The 18,365-nt window shown below is 55.6% G+C and overlaps 1 protein-coding gene across 15 annotated transcripts in view; it reads right to left on the reverse strand.

Moving 5' to 3' along the window:
* Nucleotides 1–18,365, reverse strand: part of CASZ1 (castor zinc finger 1) — a 276,669-nt gene that overhangs the window by 79,476 nt on the left and 178,828 nt on the right. For 2 of the 15 annotated variants that reach the window (XM_064678566.1, XM_064678550.1), the window contains exon 1: nt 9,573–9,721. The exons of 12 other annotated variants lie outside the window; for them this stretch is intronic. In XM_064678566.1, the coding sequence (XP_064534636.1) occupies nt 9,573–9,621 (49 nt within the window). In that variant the 5' untranslated portion in view covers nt 9,622–9,721. Of the gene's footprint in view, nt 1–9,572; nt 9,725–18,365 lie in introns of those variants that run through there. One more of the 15 variants, XM_064678560.1, reaches the window with a different exon arrangement.

Genomic DNA, 18,365 nt, shown 5'->3' on the forward strand with positions numbered 1-18,365 from the left:
TCTCCTGGAGGTTGCAGAAATACACCCTTCCATAAACAGATGCTTCTACCTAGGAAAGCCTCAAAGCTCTGTTGGGATACTCCTGGTGGTGCTGGCTCGGGAAGCTGGCTGTGAATACCTTGGTGGAGCATCTGGAACAGTGAGTTCTCCTCCAGGAGGGTATCGGCACAGCCGACACCAGCAAGAGCAGGTACCTTGGCAAGTGCCACGGCAGAGCTATTACAACATTTGGGCCCACCAGCCTCACCAGAACTAATCAGTTACAAGTTCTGACAGACAGGCACAGCCCTGAAATCAAATATAGTTGCAAAATTATTCTGATTTCAAGTGCTTTTGGCCACTTGCAACTCTGTGTTGGCAGCACAGCGCCGGGGAGAGCAGCACACTGGTGGCAGTGACGCTGTCCCGAGTGGCAGCACACTCCAAGGGAGTGGGGCAGGATGCTGCAGGACACTTTGTTGGCAGTCAGGCCCCTGCAGAGGTTGGGCACTGAGCCGGGTGTCACCACACTGTGCAGAGGCTCCTGCGACCCCTGTGTCTCCCTGGCACGGCCCGTCTCGTCTCACTGAGTGCTGCTCGCCCTCCCTCCCTCCCAGAGCGCACATGGCTTTAATGTTTTTATTACCTGTTTGACTCGCTGCCTTATTGCTTCTCCTCTTAATGGGGCTGTAACCGTGGAAACGAGGAATAAACGGCCACCAGAAAATGAGATGATTAAACAGGTCACCCTGGCAAAACAAACTCCGTGCTCACACAGCCCGGGCTGCGTGTGCAGTTTCTGCCCAGGGAAATGCAGGGCCGGCTGGCAGAGGGCGGGAGGGCTGGATCAGGCTCCTGGAAGGAGCACACCACTGAGAGGTGCCTCCTTGGAGAAGTGTGGTCTCTGCCCAGAAGGGATGATGCTGTGTGTCTCCCAGGAGGGACATGTGGAAAATGGCAAGGTTTGCCGAGGGAAGATGGAAGATAGCGAGGACAAGACACATCCATGTAACTGGGGAAAAAATAGCAACTATGATGAATATAAATAGGCTGGGCTGAAAACAAAACACAAGTCTGAGACAAGTTGGTGTCCTCTGTTGTCCCCGTCTCTGGCATTGCCCACGCCTGCCTCGTGGCAGCTCCCAAGGGAGTGTAGAGGCTCTTCTGCCTGCACTTCTCCAGGCCCACGGGGCACAGCTCCACCACTCTCCTTGTCCCTCCAACGGCCAAGCTGCACTGGTGCCGCCCTGGCAAAGGCACAGCACTGTCCAGCCAAGCATGGCTAGGACCACAGGGAACGTAGGATCTCATGGAGCACAGATCTGGCTTTCCAAGAAACATCTGCAGTCACTGTGCTCACGGCTCCTTCTCTGAAGCCACGGGGCTGGGAGGAGAGGGACAGGACCATGACAGCTGGGAGGGCATGAGCACAGCCTGGGCTGGTGTCCACTCCAACACAGCCCTCCTCGTGACAGGGCAGAGGGCTAGTCCACAGCAGCAAGACAAGGAGAAGGTATGTCTCAGCACCCCGCTGGGTGCCAACATCTGAATGAGATCTCAGTCAAGCTCAGAGGTAATGAGTTTCAGACCAAAATGTTGTCGAAAACAAAAATAAAACCCCCAAATATGCACACCGCAATCAAAAAAGCACAATCACAAACCAACATTCAAAGTACTGAGGATCCTGCCAGAATCCCCATCCTGCCCCAACCTGTCCAAACCCAGACTCACTGGGTGCTGGCAGTCTGGGAAGAGCAGACTTACTCCACCAAGAGCAACAAATTCAGCAGAAGAAATTGGAACGGCAAAGCTTGGCGAGGTGGAGATGTGAGACAACTGCTTGGAGCACACAGGCAAGTGGTTGTGCTTTCTTTCAAAAAAAACAGCAGGTGGTTTATGAAAAGGGCCCTATTCTTTAGGGTAATTTGAGCCATATTTCATTGTTTGATAGAAAAATCCTAATATTCATGACCTCCTTTAACTGGAAGAAGTTTGCTCATCTGAATATCAGCCCACAGAAAAATGGGAAAATGAAAAATAAAGAGAGTAAGATAATGGAAGGGAGGTGGAGGGGGGGGGGGAAAGGAAAGGAAAAGCAAGACAGAATCAAAGGCAGAATGGGAAGTCCAGGAGGGTGACAAGAATGACGGGTCTGTGGGAATATGGAAAGGAAGGACATAAAGGAAAGCTATTTAGCAAGAGAAGTTACAACACTGCAGCATAAAAAAAGGCTGAGAAAAGCAAGGGTGAGTGACGGAAAACACAGCAAGAGTGAGCAAAGGAGCTTTCCCTTAAAGTTTCCAAACGCACGGATCAACTTTGCAAAACTGGGATTCCTGTCCTACTGAGCTTCTGTTAAAAATATTCATTTGCAATCAAGAAGAAAAATCAGACCCTCTCTCCCCAGCCTCTGTTTCCTCACCCTCTTCCAATCCGGTCCTCCTCTGCTAACATCTGCTGCCTGCCTTCGGGACATGCAGATGGTAATTACTCCAGGAGCAGCTTCCTCTCCTTTCCCTGCTTGCAGAGGGCCACTTGGAAGAGAGCTTCAAGCCATGGAAAGATACCACACACACCTCCACGCCCGGGAGAGGGGGGATGTGGGAGCCAGGGCTGTGCCCAGAGAACTTGATAGCACAGGGGGTGGGAAAGGGGTGAAAAGATGAAGACATTTGTCTACAAAACACACCAACAAAACATCCCCCTGGCCTGAAGAAGGGGGGCCTGGGGAGAAGTTGGCTTGAGATGTGGGACTGCTCGTGCTCCTCCAGATAGGGGAAGGGGTACTGGAGGAGAGGTGCGCTGGGGAAAGGCAGGCAGTGAGGAGGAGGAGGAGGAGGAGGAGGAAAAGGAGGGCTGCCCTGGGCGAGCCGGCTCAGGGAGTGGATTCATACAGGCATGGAGCTGGCAAACACCAGGCGGAGAGGTGGAGCTGCTTTAATGAGAAGATGCTTCTATGACTCAGGCCTCAAAGGGATTGGGACTTTATTATTTTATTTTTCCATAATAAATTATGCCCTGGGATGCCAGGTCCCGCCGGGTTTTTCTGGAAATACCAGACAAAAGCTGGTGTTGCTACCTGGCTTTTGACAGTTTCCCATGTATGGAAGCTGAAGGTTCCTGGTTCTTCCTCTGCTCTGCCCTGGCCCAGCCAGTCTCGGGAGCGGGGCTGACACCACTGCACCATTCCAACAGAACAGCCCAGCTAGAGCTCCTCACCTCCCTGCCCAGGTCCTGGAGAGCCCCCTTTGCAGCTCCACGAAAGCCCACCCTGGGCCCACGGGTGCTCCCAGCCCGCGGAGCTGCAGCTGCCGGGATGTCAAAGGTGCCACGGGTCAGGTGGGCGCAGGAGCTCCCGGGAAAGCGGGAGCGGGCTCAGCTCTCTCTCCCACACCCCAGGCACCACACCCCGGCTGGAGGGAGGAGCTGCTGCCCGACCCCCGCACCCGTCCATGGACAGCAGCCAGGCCTCATTCACTTATCTCCATCACTGAAGCGCCCAGCCCTGGCTCTGGGCTGCACAGGGGAGTATGATTATGCCCACTTTATAGATTAGGAGTTATTCATCCTACACCAAACCCTCAGACTCTGCCATGTCTCACAGACCTGTTCTGGAGCTCTTTGTTAAGATTTAGGCTGAACTTGGCCCTAGTTCAGCTCAGAAACTTGCGTTACAAAAATCCCCAGTACAACCGCCTGCCTGCCCGCGGCTGTGGACTGAGCTGACTCCAAGGCCATCGTTCCTGGCAGCAGGAATGGTGGGAGATTCACTGCAGGGCAGTGGGAGCACAGGGACACCCAACACACAGACCACACTGATCCTCTCTTGCTGCTAAGAAAGATCCACTCGTGGTCACGGCGATGCGAGCACATGGAAAGAGAGGGTTCATCGAGAGCAACCTGGAGAACACCAAGTTCAGCACGACACCAACACAGGGCACGTGAGTGTCCGGGAGCGCGGGGGTGGGCGAGTGTCTGGGGCAGACGGGCATGTGCAGGACACGGTGACGGGGACGTAGGTGTTGGGTGTGGGGAACACCTCCAGAAGTGCTCCGGCAGAGCTTGGTGCTTTTACTGATTTCACAAGAGGCTCTGCTAAAATGTCACCTCTCCGAAGCAAAACAGGAGCACGTCGGTGAATCATCGTTTCACACCCCAAAACCAGGAATGGGTGGCAAAACTCTCTAGTGAGGCACCAAATCCTCAGGGGATTGCCATAAAATGCACCCGGTGACTTTAGTCTTCCCATCCTTTTTCCTAGTATCTCCTGATCTCCACCCCTTGCTCTCTCTTGCCAACCTATACGGGTTGTTCAGCTTTTATTTCGAGCATGAAACTGCCTTAGGACTGGAAGCTTTAAGCAGTTTCCCAGCCTCCAGAAATTTTCTGGTTGTGTTTCTCCACGGCAGAGCAAACAATTGCTTCGGTACCTGGCCACCACACCTAACCCCCAAATGCAACGAGAACTTGGAATTCTTTGGGAAACAAGAACGTGTTTTACATGAGTGAAGCACATGTTTTTTGTTCACTGTAACTATTTGTTCCTGAAAGGACTTGACAAACTGTTCTATTTTCTGGAACCACCACAAGAAGAAAGATGGGAAGTCCCTTGAGAAAGGGGAGAAGGTTGGTGCCAAGTTAATGCAATGGGAAGGGAAGTTGACAGCTGGACTCAGCCTCTGAGATGGGCAACAAGGGGGCCTAGAGTCTGGGAGAGGGAAGAGCACCACCATCCCACTCCAAAACACACTCTGCTCCTCAGACAAAGCCTGTGCTTACAGGGAACAGCAGCCCAGCCCCTCACCTGTGATCAGTGCTACTGCCTGTCCTCACCAGCAGGTCCTGCCAGGGACCAGGAGCCCGCCCAGAGGAGCTGCACAAAGGAGAGGAAGCTCCAGGGTACTGATCCCAGCCATGGCCATGCTCTGTGGCCATCTGTCAGTCCAGAGATGGGCCCCATCCAGACCAGCTCTGTGTAGCCCCTGGGCTTTGCCCACCCAGGGGCTGTTCTGTCACCCTCTTGCAGCACCATGATGACCTGGCCCAGCCTGTGCCCCTCCAGCACCAAAGCACTGTGCACTCTCCCCACTGTGCACATCCTCAATCCAGCCCCAGCTGCTGTTCCAGCCTGCAGAGCACTGGTCAAGCAGGAATGGGGATTAGAAGACAGCAAGTTTTTCTTTTGCTACCAATGTCTGCCTCTATCTCCCTCGTGAGCCCTCGGAGAGGAAACAGGGAGCAACAAGGTCCTGGTCCAAAGGGCTCTCAATCCTCAAAATGGATTTTACCTGTCTCTGAAAGCTGCCTCCATCTCTCACCCCCATTGCTTTCTCCCTAGGGAAATCAGTCTAAAAGGGGCTAATGGAACAATGTCCCTCTCTCTCCCCCCTCTCATTTTCTCTCTTTTTTTTTTATTAGCATTTGTGGAATTTATTCCCAAACTCTCCTAATCTTTCGTACACAACCATTTGATTTGCATAACCCAGCCCCCTCTCATAAAAACTGGCTGCTAGTTTAATTAAAAAATGTAAATTTGCTGTCATCTCGGGGCCTGGTGAATTAGGACGACATCGGCATTTTTTATTGCTGAAGACGTCCAAATTGATCCAGTCCGCGCTGAACCGGAGGGGAGGAGACGGGGCCGCGTGGGACTTTTGGCTGGAGCTCCTGCCCCTCCCCTGCTCCCAGCCAAGCCTCCTCTGCCCCCTCTCTGCTTTGCAAAGTGCAGCTGAGGACGAGGACATCGGTTCTCCCAAAGCCCAGCTGGATCGGCCAGCGAGGCCTCTGCGGCGTCAGCACTTCTGGGAGCTCAGCCCTGGGTGGCACCTGAGCTCTCCAAACCTTGGGAACGGCCGTGGCTCCAAACCCTGGGAGGGAGGGAAGGAGCCCAGGTGGAGGTGGGAGATGCAGCACAGGCAATGGTTGTCTTCACCTCCCACAGGACTTTTCATTACTTTCCAGACACTTTCAACCAACTTTTCAGAGGGAAACCTAAATTGTAGGCTGCACAGCAGCCCAGGGGTATGGTCTTGATGTCAGAGGGAGAGTCAAAGTGGCCACAAAAGCTCTCACTGTGAGGACACAGCCAAGTGCTCTGGCAGCATGAGAAGTGGGACAGACAAGGCTGTGCAGGCAAAGTCCTGAGATAAATTCCAAGCTCAAATACTCCTTTCCAAGAGTGGCGAGGAGGACTCAGGGTGGAAGCATAAACAGTCCAGGAAAACAGAAAGAGAAACCGATTATTTGGAAACTACATATTTAATATTTGACCCCCTCCAGACGAGGTATCTGTACCATTCCGAGCTGGTTTCAGTTCAAGTTGCCTCTCCCCCTCTGGGACACCAGAGCAGAAGGGTGCAGTACCTGCACACACTGGCAGACCCCACTGGCAGACCTGGTTTGGAAGGACTCATAGAACCCAGCAGACAAGGTGCAGGTGAGGAAATGGGAGTTTTTTATCTCAGGGATCAACTTTCTGGTCTTTCTGTGAGTTATCTCTCTATGGTAAAGCAGTCGAAACACTCCTACAGACTTCAGCTGGCTTTGAAGCACCTTCTCCAGTTAATAGCTGGGCCCTGCTTACACCATGATGGGAAGGTTAATTCCTGCCCTGCTAAACCCTTCTCCCAAGGAACAATCTTCACTCAGTAGGCTTAAGCCCTTGAATGCTTTCCACTCAAAAAGTATCTCATAGGACTCCTGGAAAGGGATGTGAACACCTGAACAAACTGCCTGGGAACCTTCTGCAGACCAAGGGCTCAGGAACGACACCAACCTTGACTAAGTCAATGTCTTCCCAAAAACCTGTACTGTCAAAAAAAAAAAAAAAAAGAAAAAAAAGAGTTGCCACCACTCCAGAGAAGGTGTTTCTATCCACTGGGTGTTTCAAACAACAACAGTGATTTGACAAAGGCACAAAATGACCCTGGGAGTGGAAAATTAGGTGTTTCTCCACTCATTTACCATAGCTGCTTTAGTCCTCATTCTGAGATCAGTTCCTGTAATCTCATACCAAGGATAATTAGGTTGGGGCACAGTTTCCCAAAGGAAGTGACAGGTGCCCAGTCAGTCAAGATATTTACAACCAGACTCGAAGAAAGTCACATGTAGGGAACATCTTGCCACGATCCTGGGCAGATGGACTCAGTCCATGAATTCTTTTCAGCCCTTAACCACTCTGAACACTTCTGACCCTAGAAGGTCCATGCAAGGATTGACTGAGCTGAGAAAGCTCTCAGCAAGAGCAGACTGTCAGACCCCACATACCAAGTCCCTCTGGGAAAGAAACCCCTCCGGACTTGCCTCTGCCAGCTGGCAGCTCGTGTGAGCAGCCCTCGGGCACTGCCTCCGGGGAGCCACTGCCTGAGGGCTTGGAGAGAATTCAAGAGGCAGCGACTGAGGGAGATAAACTGGCCCAAGCAGATAAGGGTTAGAGGTGGTGATTATGGGGCAGGTCTTTGCCCCAAGATCATGACAAGACGGGTTCACCCACACACAGACCGTAATGCTGACTTAAACAGATCTCCCAGATCCTCATTTCCATGGCTTCCTGCAGCCCCGGGTTCCCATACCGGAGACCGAAACCCACGTGTTACCTGGGCGGCAAGGCCGAGCGCCCACGACACTTCCGAGAGGAAGGAGAATCCCTTTTTTGGGGCGGGGGGGGGAGGCGTTTGGCTTGGCAGCCCCTTTTCGGGGGCGGCGGTGCAGGAGCCCCCCGGGCAGCGGGCGGGTCCCGCCGGCAGAGGGCACTGCGGGGCCGGGGCACGGCCCTGCCCGCCCGGGGCCACCCGGCCGGCGACACCCGGGCAGCTGCCACCGCTCCCGGAGATGGAGATCAGGGGTAAATCACTGTTTATTGCTGTTTAAAGCATTTGCCCTCCTGCAGTGTCACCACATCCTTAACTCCTGGGCTGCCCACGCAGCCTCCCAGCTCCTTGATCTGAGAGGGAAGCAGCCGCACGCCCACGGCTGGACCCGGGCAGAGCCGGCGTCGCGCTCGCGGGTGGAAGCGGCTCCGGGGCCACTGGGCTCCTGATATCAATGGTAGAAATAAATAAAGAAATGGAATAAACGACGACAAAATTATCCCCTCAATCACAACATCAGAGTACATAGTTCAGGCCCAGTCAATCATCAACCAGTTTATTACCATCTTACTCCTTATTAAAAAAAACAACACACACACACGCACACATAGGCTCCGGCAGTAATTACCTGGACTGTGGCGCATCGCCAGCCCAGGCCTCTTTGGCCCATTGCTGCCATTTGGATTGTAAATGGCAGAGAATGGCTTACACCATTTTGGAGGAGCAAGTATGGTTGTGTTGGCAGGTACGGGGCCATGGTGGTGGGATGTTGTCCCAAACAGAGAGGCAACATGGCCCAAGGAATTCCTAGCAAACTCTGCATTTGCCCACTTGGTAAAATCTAAATGAGACTCTGATTCAGACTGTCCAAGGGCTGGAAAACCCACCAGCACTTTGAGCCCCACTGCCCCCAGCTGCAGTCACACCCCAGCCCTGTCCAGCACCACACCCAGTGGAGCCACCAGCCCAGCCCAGTGCCAGGCCAGACCCTGCTCCTCGTCCTGATACCTGATCAAAACCAGTGGACACGCCACAAAAAGCTACAACCAAAAACACGCCCAGTCCCAACACTGCGGCCTGTAATCTAAAACCAAAACATTGCCCCAGCCTGGCCACCTTTCCTCCTCCCTTCGAGATGTGAAGGGGTGGGGGAGGTCTCATACACCTCACATGGAAGGACAAAAACAAACCCATCCCAGATATGCCCAGGCTGAAAAAAAAAATAATACTCATTAAATGTAATAAGCAGCCTCTTCATCCGACACTGCCTTGTCCCAAATAAATTAAATTCCTTTTCATTTAGACAGCACAGGAACCTGACAAGCAACCTTTACCACCGAGACGCCAAGAGCTCAGGAGGGGGAAAAAATGAAAGAGAAAACAACCCACACAACTTACAACAAATACAAAGGCAGAATCATTTCAAAACCCCCATAAACTTCCCCTCCGCATCCTCTCCCGGCCAGCCCGCTCCTCGCCCCGCCGCCCGCCCGCCGCCCCGGCCCGCGGGGGCCGCGCTGCCGGGAAGGACCGGCGGAGGGAGCGGAGCCCCCGGCTCACCTCGGCGGGGCCGGGAGAGCGGGGCCGGAGCGGCGGCGGGCGCGGGAGCAACTTCCGTAAAACAAGTGAAAGAAGAAAAGTGAAAGAGGCGGCGAGCCCCCGGCCGCACCGCACCGCACCTGGTGCCGCCCCCGCGCCCCGCTCCGCCCGCACCGCGGCCCCGCACCGCCCGCACCGCCCGCACCGCGCACCCGCCGACAAAAGTTTCGGTGCGGCGGCGGCCCCGCGTCCCGGAGAGAGACTGCGCTGCCCGCAGCGCCGGCCCCGCGGCCGCGGAGGGGCTGAGCCGCGGCCGGGGCGGACAGCGCGGACAGCTCGGACAGCGCTCCGCTCCGCTCCGCCCGGCGCGGGGGCACCGGCACCGGCGGCCGCACCGAGCGGGGGCTCCGCCGAGCGGCGGGCGGGGGGCTGGGGGCAGGAAAAGGACAATTGTGCTGTACTTACCATAGTCGGAGAGACGAAAGCCGAATTCACTTAAATAATCAACTTTCATAATACTTAATTAATACCTAATTGCAGCTGATTGCTCCCGAATAACAAGTTGTTTAAAGCACTGATGTCATTGCCGTGCCGGTCCTCCCCGAGTCACTTTGGCAGCGGGGCCGGGGGCGGGCGCGCCGCCGCGGGGGGCGGTGACTGGCGGGCTCGGACCCGCCCCCGCGCCGGGCCCGCCGCCGGGGGCAGGTGCGGGGCCGGGCCGGGCCGGGGGCGGCGGCCGCGGGGCCACCTCGGGCGGACCCACCTCGGGCGGACCCGCAGCGCGGCCCCCGCGGCGGTCCCGGCCCGCACTCGGGGAAGCAGCGCGGGGCTGCCCCGCACTCGGGGCCGCCCGCCGAGCCCGGCCCGGCCGCGGTGCCTCCGCAGCCATCGCGGGAGCGGCGAGCACGGAGCGGCCGGCGCGGGGCAAACCGCGAGGGGATGGGGATGGGGATGGGGGTGGGAGTGGGGATGGAGCGGGGCCGGACGAGCTGCAGCGGTGCCCCCGAGTCCGGGCACGGCAGGACCCGCGGGCAGGGGCAGGGCGGGCACCGCCGTCCCACGCGTGTCCGGGCTCGGCCGTGCGGTGCGGGGTCCGCACCGAGGGGGGCTGGAGCACTGGTGGCCGCCACCGGCGGGTGTCACAACCCTGGGCGCATCTTGCCCAATGCCCCGCAGGAAGCCCGCGCCGCTCCGCCGGGCCCACGGGAGGCTGGGGGGGGCTCTTTTGCAGCGAATTTCCTCATTTTTTGTTGCTTTATTTTTCTAAGTAGCAAAGAATGCGAGGGAGGTTCTGAGAGGCGTGTTGGGTAAACAGAGATATAAGCCTCTTTCTTTAAAACAAACGAGCAGATTATTTACCTGATTAAATAGGTATTTTGAGCAGGTTGAAGGCTGTTTTTGTGAACACACCATATTTGGCTCCATGGATTTTGGCAGAGCTGGGCTCCTCACCGGGGCTGGGGAGCTGCCCATGGACTCACCAGCTCTTAAATCCTTTTTATAAGCAGAACTTAATGTGCTTCTCAAAGGAGGCCAGCATCATTACCCCACTGGGGATGGGGAAACTGAGGCACTAGCGAGGGAAGTGACTCGCCAGAAGTGGCTGGACAGGTTAGTCACAGGGCTGGAAGGAGCCCAGGTGTGTTTGGCTCTGTGCACCAGGATACACTGTACCCACAGAGTGTCCTGAGCCCAGAGACCCAACTGCAGCTCACTCATCACCTCAGCAGTGCTGCATTTGCATGGGCAAAAACGCACGGGCAGCGCAGCCGGAGGGCAGGGAGAGGGAAGAGGAGAGGGGAGTCATTTGTGGAAACCACAAGTATTCCGGCTTCGCCTGGAAAAAATCTAAACACAGTCTGCTAAAGCAGAGCCACCCAGAGACCCTCCGGGCCAGGAAGCAGGTGGGGACAGCAGTGTCAGGCAGGAGGCAAGTGTGCCCTGCCTCGGGCTGCCCAGCCAAGCAGTGCTCCGGAACAGAGCCCTGCACAGGACTCACTTTCCCACCTGCTACAAGCTCCTGCTTTGAGATGGGCAAAACTTTATCAGCATCGCCCTGACTTCCCCACTGGTTTCTAACAACACCATCGGCTCCAACCAGCACTGTCACACAGTGCTGCCATTACAATCCTGCCTGTCTGTGCTTCACTGGCCCCAACACAGGCACTGGCCGGGGCAACAGCACCCACAATCCTCGGCACAGCCTGCCCTGATCCCTACGCCAGTCAGACACTACAGCACCTGCCAGGGAATATTCCACATGGGGAACTGATGGACAGTACCAGAAATGTTTGTGCTGGCTCTGTAGGAGCTCAGTTTGGGCCCAACGCTTCCTTCCAGGTGTGAGGTTGCTGACAAGTCCCGTAAGTTCACTGCATTTCACATCACACAGATTTCTCCATTTTCGCCTCTCCTATGAACTTAATATTTAAGCAGTGGGAGTTCTGGTCACTGCTGTTGTTCCCTGAGTGAGTGGCCCCAGCTGTATCTCCACCTCCTTACGAAGGGGAACACACACTCTAACATGGATGTGTCACTGCACATACACAGCCCCACAGACCCTCTAAACATACCTGTTCTTCTACGTGCACTGAGCTGAGCACGTTCACACATCAGTATCCAAATGTTCCCCACCCCTCCCATCCCTGCACGCACACGCAACATGCATATGCACTCCACAAAGAAAATGATACTCTGTGCTCACTGACATTCAAATACACACATATCCATACACCATGACACACATGAACCCACACACACAACCTAAACACACCCGGAGGATCCCCTCCGCAGACTTCCCACTGTCCCTCCCACTCCTCCTTGCAGGAACAACTTGCCAAGGTGTTTTTTCAGGTGAAGTCCACGCCCTGCAGCTGACGCAACGGCAAGGCCTGATTTCCTATCTCAGTGATCTCCAGTCACAGGATCAGGTTTTATTTCCCCATCCTCCCTCCTTTGCCTCTTACCCAAGAAAAGTTGTTTCTTTCCTCTTTCAGGGGCTCTGGAGCTTTCTGCTCCCTTGAGGACCCCTGTTTCCCCCATAAGAGCAGCATTTCCCCTCCTTCCCCTATCCCTCCAGGGTATGGATACACTTGAGGGAAGGCTGCCTCTGACCGTGCCCCCCTGCACCCCAGGAGCACTTGAGGGAAGGCAGCACCCCTCACCCTGCTCTGAACTGTGCTGCTGTGCCACAGCAAGAGCCACCCCAGCCACGGCTGCCCTTTCATGGCAGGTGAAGTGATCTCTCCTTGTCCCTTCACACCCTCCCAGGGGCATCAGGAGCTCTCAGTAATTAATGTTTGCCAGGTGCTCAGAGATCCTCAGATGAAAAGTGCAATGGGAGGGGGAAGGATGATTAATTTATTATTATTATTACAGTTTAATGCTTTCCCCGCAGACAGTGTGCCAGGGCTAAAGCAGGGAGTGAGTCATGCTGATATGTGGGACATCCCCCTTTTTGTGTCTCTTCTACCTTTGTTTCTTAGGCTTAGCCTATTTTCTTGGCAGTTTCTCCCTCCTTAGCTGGAGCTGACCCCGGGGCCTGGGGCCGTGCTCTGGATTCATGTGGGCTCAGGGCGCTGGCTCCCAGATTGCAGGTTGGAGATCTGGCAGCGCTTTGCTCCTCCTCCTGCTCCTGCTTGGGGAGTCTATTAGGCAAATGCTCTTGCCCTATTTCTGTAATTTTGTTTGATTTCTGTTTCGTCAAGGGAGGCGCCCGGAGGCCTCGGGGCCTGGGCGGCAGGAGCAGACAATCCGTGCTTTCTTTCCCTTTCCTTCTCCTTCCCTCCTTCCTTCTCAATTCAGTTTCAATCACATTATTGGCACATGGTGCCCCAGAACACATTGCCAAAGCGGCTGTGCCGAGTCTCACTGTGCTGGGTGGGGCTCTGCTGGGATCACTCCTGCCAGTTGCCATTCCTTGGCCTTGCTCAAAGAGTTTGACACCAGCTCCCCGCCATGTGTCTGCTGCTTTTTCAGACACTCCACAGCTTCCAGCATCTGCTGGAAGCCAAATACTGCTCATCTCTTGACCACTGCCCAGAGGGAATGACTGTAGCGGGAGTGGACCATACAGCACTGAACGTACACGGCATGTCCTCGTGCTCCACAGGGGCCCAGAAGACTTGGGGGGAAGGAGTGGCAGGGGTTTGAATGCGCTAACAATTAGTTACAATTTACTACAGTGATTAAAAGTGCAGCCTGGGGATTTCAGGGCGAGGAGGCAAGGGCAGAGTGCTACCCAGGCATCGCGGCCAACAGGGAAGGTACCTGGCACTCAAATGCAGGCACTCTGCCTGCAAACCCAGCAAGTGCCACCCTGAGCCAGCCCAAAGCTGCCCCCACAAAGCCCCCGAGCCCTAGCTTGGCACAACTGGGATGAACTCCAGAGGCACCAGGAAACCACTGCCCAGTGATAGGTCACAGACTGGGCAAGACCCATTGCTGTAAAACATGGGGCAAGCACAAAAACCAGTGATTTCTGTCAAGAGGAGCTGCAAACCAGCTTGTGTTCCTGCACAGACACGCTTGGATGCAAACGAAAACGTGAGCACTTGCCATGTGCACGCACACACAGAGTCACATGTAAGTGCACAAACATGTGACTGCCGTGTGTATGGTCCTGGCACACCAGAGTGACACCCACCTGGGCACCCAGGGCAGGGCAGGATCGTCACGGATGGTTTGGCAGTGACTGTCCTGCTCTGGACACATGTGGAAGGCCGGATGCCACGGAGATGCAAAGGGGCTCTGGGTAGAGAGGAGCTGCTACCCTACTTACTCTACAGGACAATGACTTGCCCCTCAGCAACTGTGTCCTGCCGTGGGCTGAGGACACTGGCACACAGGGCTCTCAACACACAGCCCAGCAAGCAACAGAGATGGGACAGGCAGAGAGACAAGCTGGATTTTACAGGATTCTGAAGCTGTCTGAGGAGTAGGGCTGGTCTCCATAAATTCACTCTGGATTTGGCCTGGCTTGGGCAGGAGCAAGAGGAGAAAGGAGGGAAGGCAAAGGGAGCAAAGAGTCTGCTCTGCTCCACCTGCCCCATCACAGGCAGAGGCCGTGTCAGCCCTGCTCCCAAGGGGTCACTGAGATGGGTACAGAGCAGAGTTGGGGACTATTCCTGATGGAGCAAGTGAGACAGACATTCATTAGAAGTGACAGCAGGGAAGTGAGGGGAGATGATGGAGAAGGTAAGAAACGGGCAGCAGACCCCAGGCTGCACACAGCGGGGACCGACTGCCATTCCTCCTCTGGGCTGTGCCAGCAGGATCCCCACCACGGCACCGGGAGGGCAGGCGAGGCGTCCTGTGCTGCAGCACCCGCCTGTCCGCCTGGGCTGGCCCTGCCTGTGCAGCGGGGCTGGCTGAGCACCGCCGCTGCCCGCCCGGGGATGTGGCAGCACGCACGGAAGGGGCTCTGAGCGAGCCCATCGCCGCGCCGGCACGGCCCTGGCACGGCTCTGGCACAGCCCCGGTACAGTCCGGCACGGCCCCGGTACAGTCCGGCACAGCCCCGGCACAGCCCCTGGCACAGCTCTGGCACAGCCCCGGCACAGCCCCGGCACAGCCCCGGCACAGCCCCTGGCACAGCTCTGGCACAGCCCCGGCACAGCCCCGGCACAGCCCCGCGAGCCGGGCCGATGGCACACGGACACACCGTGCAGAGCCAGCTCACAGCCCGTCGCAAGCGCGGCCGCGGCCCCCCGGGAGCCCTGGCAGGGGCCGGAGGGTGCGGGGAGCAGCGGCGGGCGGTAAGTGTGAGGCAGACGCAGCGATTGCATTACTGAAGGAGCCCGGGCTGGCAGTGCCGAGCTATCGTCCCTGTAATCCTGTTAGCCAGCAATCTCCATTCCGAAAGAGCTTCATTTCTTTGTGAATATTTGTAAACTAGATATCTAATGGAAAATTATAGGAAAATTATAGTGAAATTCATGACGAAGAAATCCGATTAGCCCTAATTCAATTATGCCATCTTAGCCCACACAGCACATTTCCCATTTTTTTCCCATAAATACCAATGCCAGGGGTCCGGGTAATCAAATAAAATTGAAAATCATCTTCCCATTAAATTCAATTAGCTGCAATTTCTAAAGCCTATCAGAGATTTTAATTACTAAATTATAAAATTCTCCAATGCTAAATTGAAACTAAAAAAATTGCACATCCTTGTATTTCAGAAGAAAAAAACCCAGCAGAAACCTTGAAAAATACCCTTCTCCTCCCATCAGCACCCACGTGAGCACGGGTCTGGGCAGGCTTCACCAGAGAAATGAGTGTGGAGGGACATGAGCCAGGCCTAGGGAGGAAGGTGGCTACCTCTGAGGGAAAGGGCTTGGACATCAGCTGAGATTAAAACCTAAGATCCAGCTCTATTTACAACTCGACTGGGTTGGAAGAGGGAAGGGGAGAGGCTGGCAATCTCAGCAGTGCCTCTGCTCCTGTTTCCCACACGAGCTCCCGGGTTCCAGCCAGTTCTCCGCGCCCCCGCGCTGCTCTGCCAGGCACTGGTGACAGGGCACGGTGCTCCCGCAGCCGGGAAACAGGAGACTCTCTAGGAGCTGAAACGAGTTTTGCCTGCAAATGGGCTCGGTGAGGCAGTCCCTCGAGTCTCCATGTGCCAAAGCCAGGGCAGAAGAGCTGGTGATGCCCAGAGGGAAGCAGGAGGGCAGATGCTGGCTTTGTGCTCCTGATAAAGCTCCTTGAATAATAGCCATGCAAGCCCGGTCCTGACACTGAATTAAGGGAAGCTGGAGCCCTCAGCAAACTGATTTAGCTTGAAGCACTACTTCAGCGAACACGTGGGATGTTCCAGAGGAGGGGGACGTAATCACCCTTCCCTGATAGCACAGGGAACTCTCGGAGTTCACAGAGGCACCAGGCAGGCAAGCCCATCCCTAAACTGTTCTTTATTCAACAACCAAGCCAAGCAGGCAAACGGGGAACCAACAAAGCCTGTGCCTACAGATGCTCTCTTCCAGCCCTGCTTCTCCGGGGACCACCGTGGCACAGGGACGTGGCGAGGGGCAATTAACTGTGCGAGCAAGCAGAGGGAGGGGAAGCGAAGCTCAGCTCTCCAGTCACAATACCTGACCCTCCACGAGACAGCGAGAGAGGATTTTCCAACACTGCCTTTATGCCAGAGAGCACTTCTGCGTGGTACCTTGAAGGGTTTATTCATGCACTAACATAAACGCATCTCCCAGCTCTAAACAGGAGCTCAGGCTGCCCCGAACCAGGCCGATACTCGGTTTAATTTACTGGGCGCCCGAAAGTTGCTAGCAGGGAGTTGCCCGCAAACAGAACAACAACAAAAAAGTTAATGATCTGGGCTTTTTCTTTAATAAATAGGCAAACTGGCTGAGCCGGATTGTTGGCTGGGATTCGTCTCCCCTTTATCACCCTGGAGCTTCTGTGACACATTCTCCAAATCATCAGCATTTTGCAATTTGAGGTCGTTACCAAATACTATTTTTTTGCCAAGGAAGGGAGAAAAATAAATTAATAATTAAGAAGCCCAAGCAGGGAGAGGCTGTGGGTTGGATGGCGCTGCCACCTCCGCGGGGATTGCTCAGGCACCTGGCACTCGCCCAGCGCGCACCTCGGTCGCCGGCTCACCCTGGAATGTGGTGCTGGCACCCAAGTGCTGCTCGATTTTACTACGAATTAATCAAAGTCTCTTCTGCAAACGTCTAACGCTAAATCACCACTGGCTGAGCTTCAAATGCAATTCCCCCATTCCAGGGATTCGGCGCAAGGAGATTACCAGCTCCAGGTGAAAAGCTGAAGGGGGTTTCCTCTCTGCACATCTCCTGGTTCTCCAAGGCATCAGCCTCTCCCAGCTGGAAGGAGAATAGATTTCCTGCAACTCTTCTCCCACTCACAGCAGGTAACTGCACAGACATTCAAGATACGCTGGGATAAATCCGCCTGTGCTGCCTGGCTGGAGTGTACTTACACCAAGGGGGAATTTGATGGGACTGTGAGCCAGCACAGCGCTGGGTGTGCCTGTGCCCCCACGATCCCAGAGCTGTGGACGCCCCTCCACACCTGAGGGCAGGCGGGGCTGTGCCCTGTGTGGTCTGGCTGCGTGCACGGCCTCGTGGCCACGCGTGTGCGCGGGGCTGTGCGGTCACACGTGGCTGCCGCAGCCGGGGCTACACAGACGTTCTCTGCGGGCGTTCCTGCCCTGTCACTGTGTGCATGTCTCATTTGTCTCCGAACCTGCCGTCCCGAGCACCCTCCCCGTTCCTGGCCAGCCCCCAGAAGACGGGTTGCCACGGCTGATGCTCTGTGTGGCATCAGCACACGTCCTCACACCGCTCGGCAGACACGGCCCTGCCCTGAGCCACGGGCGAGCTCTACTCCCCTCTCCACACTTTGCCTGTCTCAGAGCCCTCTCGTATTTTCAGTGCTCACCAGACCGTGAATTCACCTTCATACCAGTTACAGGGTTATTTAGCTTCTCCCGACGCTGATAACCACCAAACTTTCACTGGCAGCTCAGCCTTCCCCTGGGAGACACACAGTAGTCCTCTCTCCCGTGCCCACAGTGCCCCCACCCACGCACACCCACCAGGAGCACGGGGACAGGTCCCCAAGCAGGACACGGTGCCTGGGGACACTGCTCACCCGCCAGCCACAGTCTCTTATCCCCACCCACATCTACGCTGTCAGAAAGAGCAACAGAGCAGAAGAGTTAAAAACCGGATGGAAAGAATGAAATAGAGAAGAGGGGGAGAGAGAGAGAAGAGGAAAAGGATGATAAAGCAAAACCAGTACAACCAGAGAAGGAAAAACCCCCAAGACAGCAGAGAAAGGAGCAGGGAGGGAGGCAGGAAGAGTGCAGGGATATACTGTGGGGTTTTGCCCCTGTACACCCCACAAAGCAACACTCTCCATCATTTAACATTAACATACTCTACAGCTCTCCCTGAAATCTTAGGAATCAACTAGGCAGCCCTTGTGCAGCAGCTGGACTAGCTGTGCGTGGGCTGGGGCACTGCTGAGGAGAAATGAGGACGATGAGCCTGTATGGGAAACATGGGACTCCCCCCCAGGGTGCCCAAAGGCCGTGGGAGTGCAGAAAGCCCCAAATGGGAGGGTGAAACCTCCGTGCAGAGCCATGCACAAGGAAGGTCAGCAGCCTGTCCCTCCTACTGATCCCCTGTCACGAGGAAACCCTCTCTGCTCTCCTTTGCTGGCCCAGAGCCACCTCTGCCACTCTCCCTCCCACTGGCTCGGAGCCATCATTGC

The sequence above is a fragment of the Pseudopipra pipra genome, chromosome 22, assembly GCF_036250125.1.
Source record: "Pseudopipra pipra isolate bDixPip1 chromosome 22, bDixPip1.hap1, whole genome shotgun sequence".
NCBI classification, from domain to species: Eukaryota; Metazoa; Chordata; class Aves; order Passeriformes; family Pipridae; genus Pseudopipra; species Pseudopipra pipra.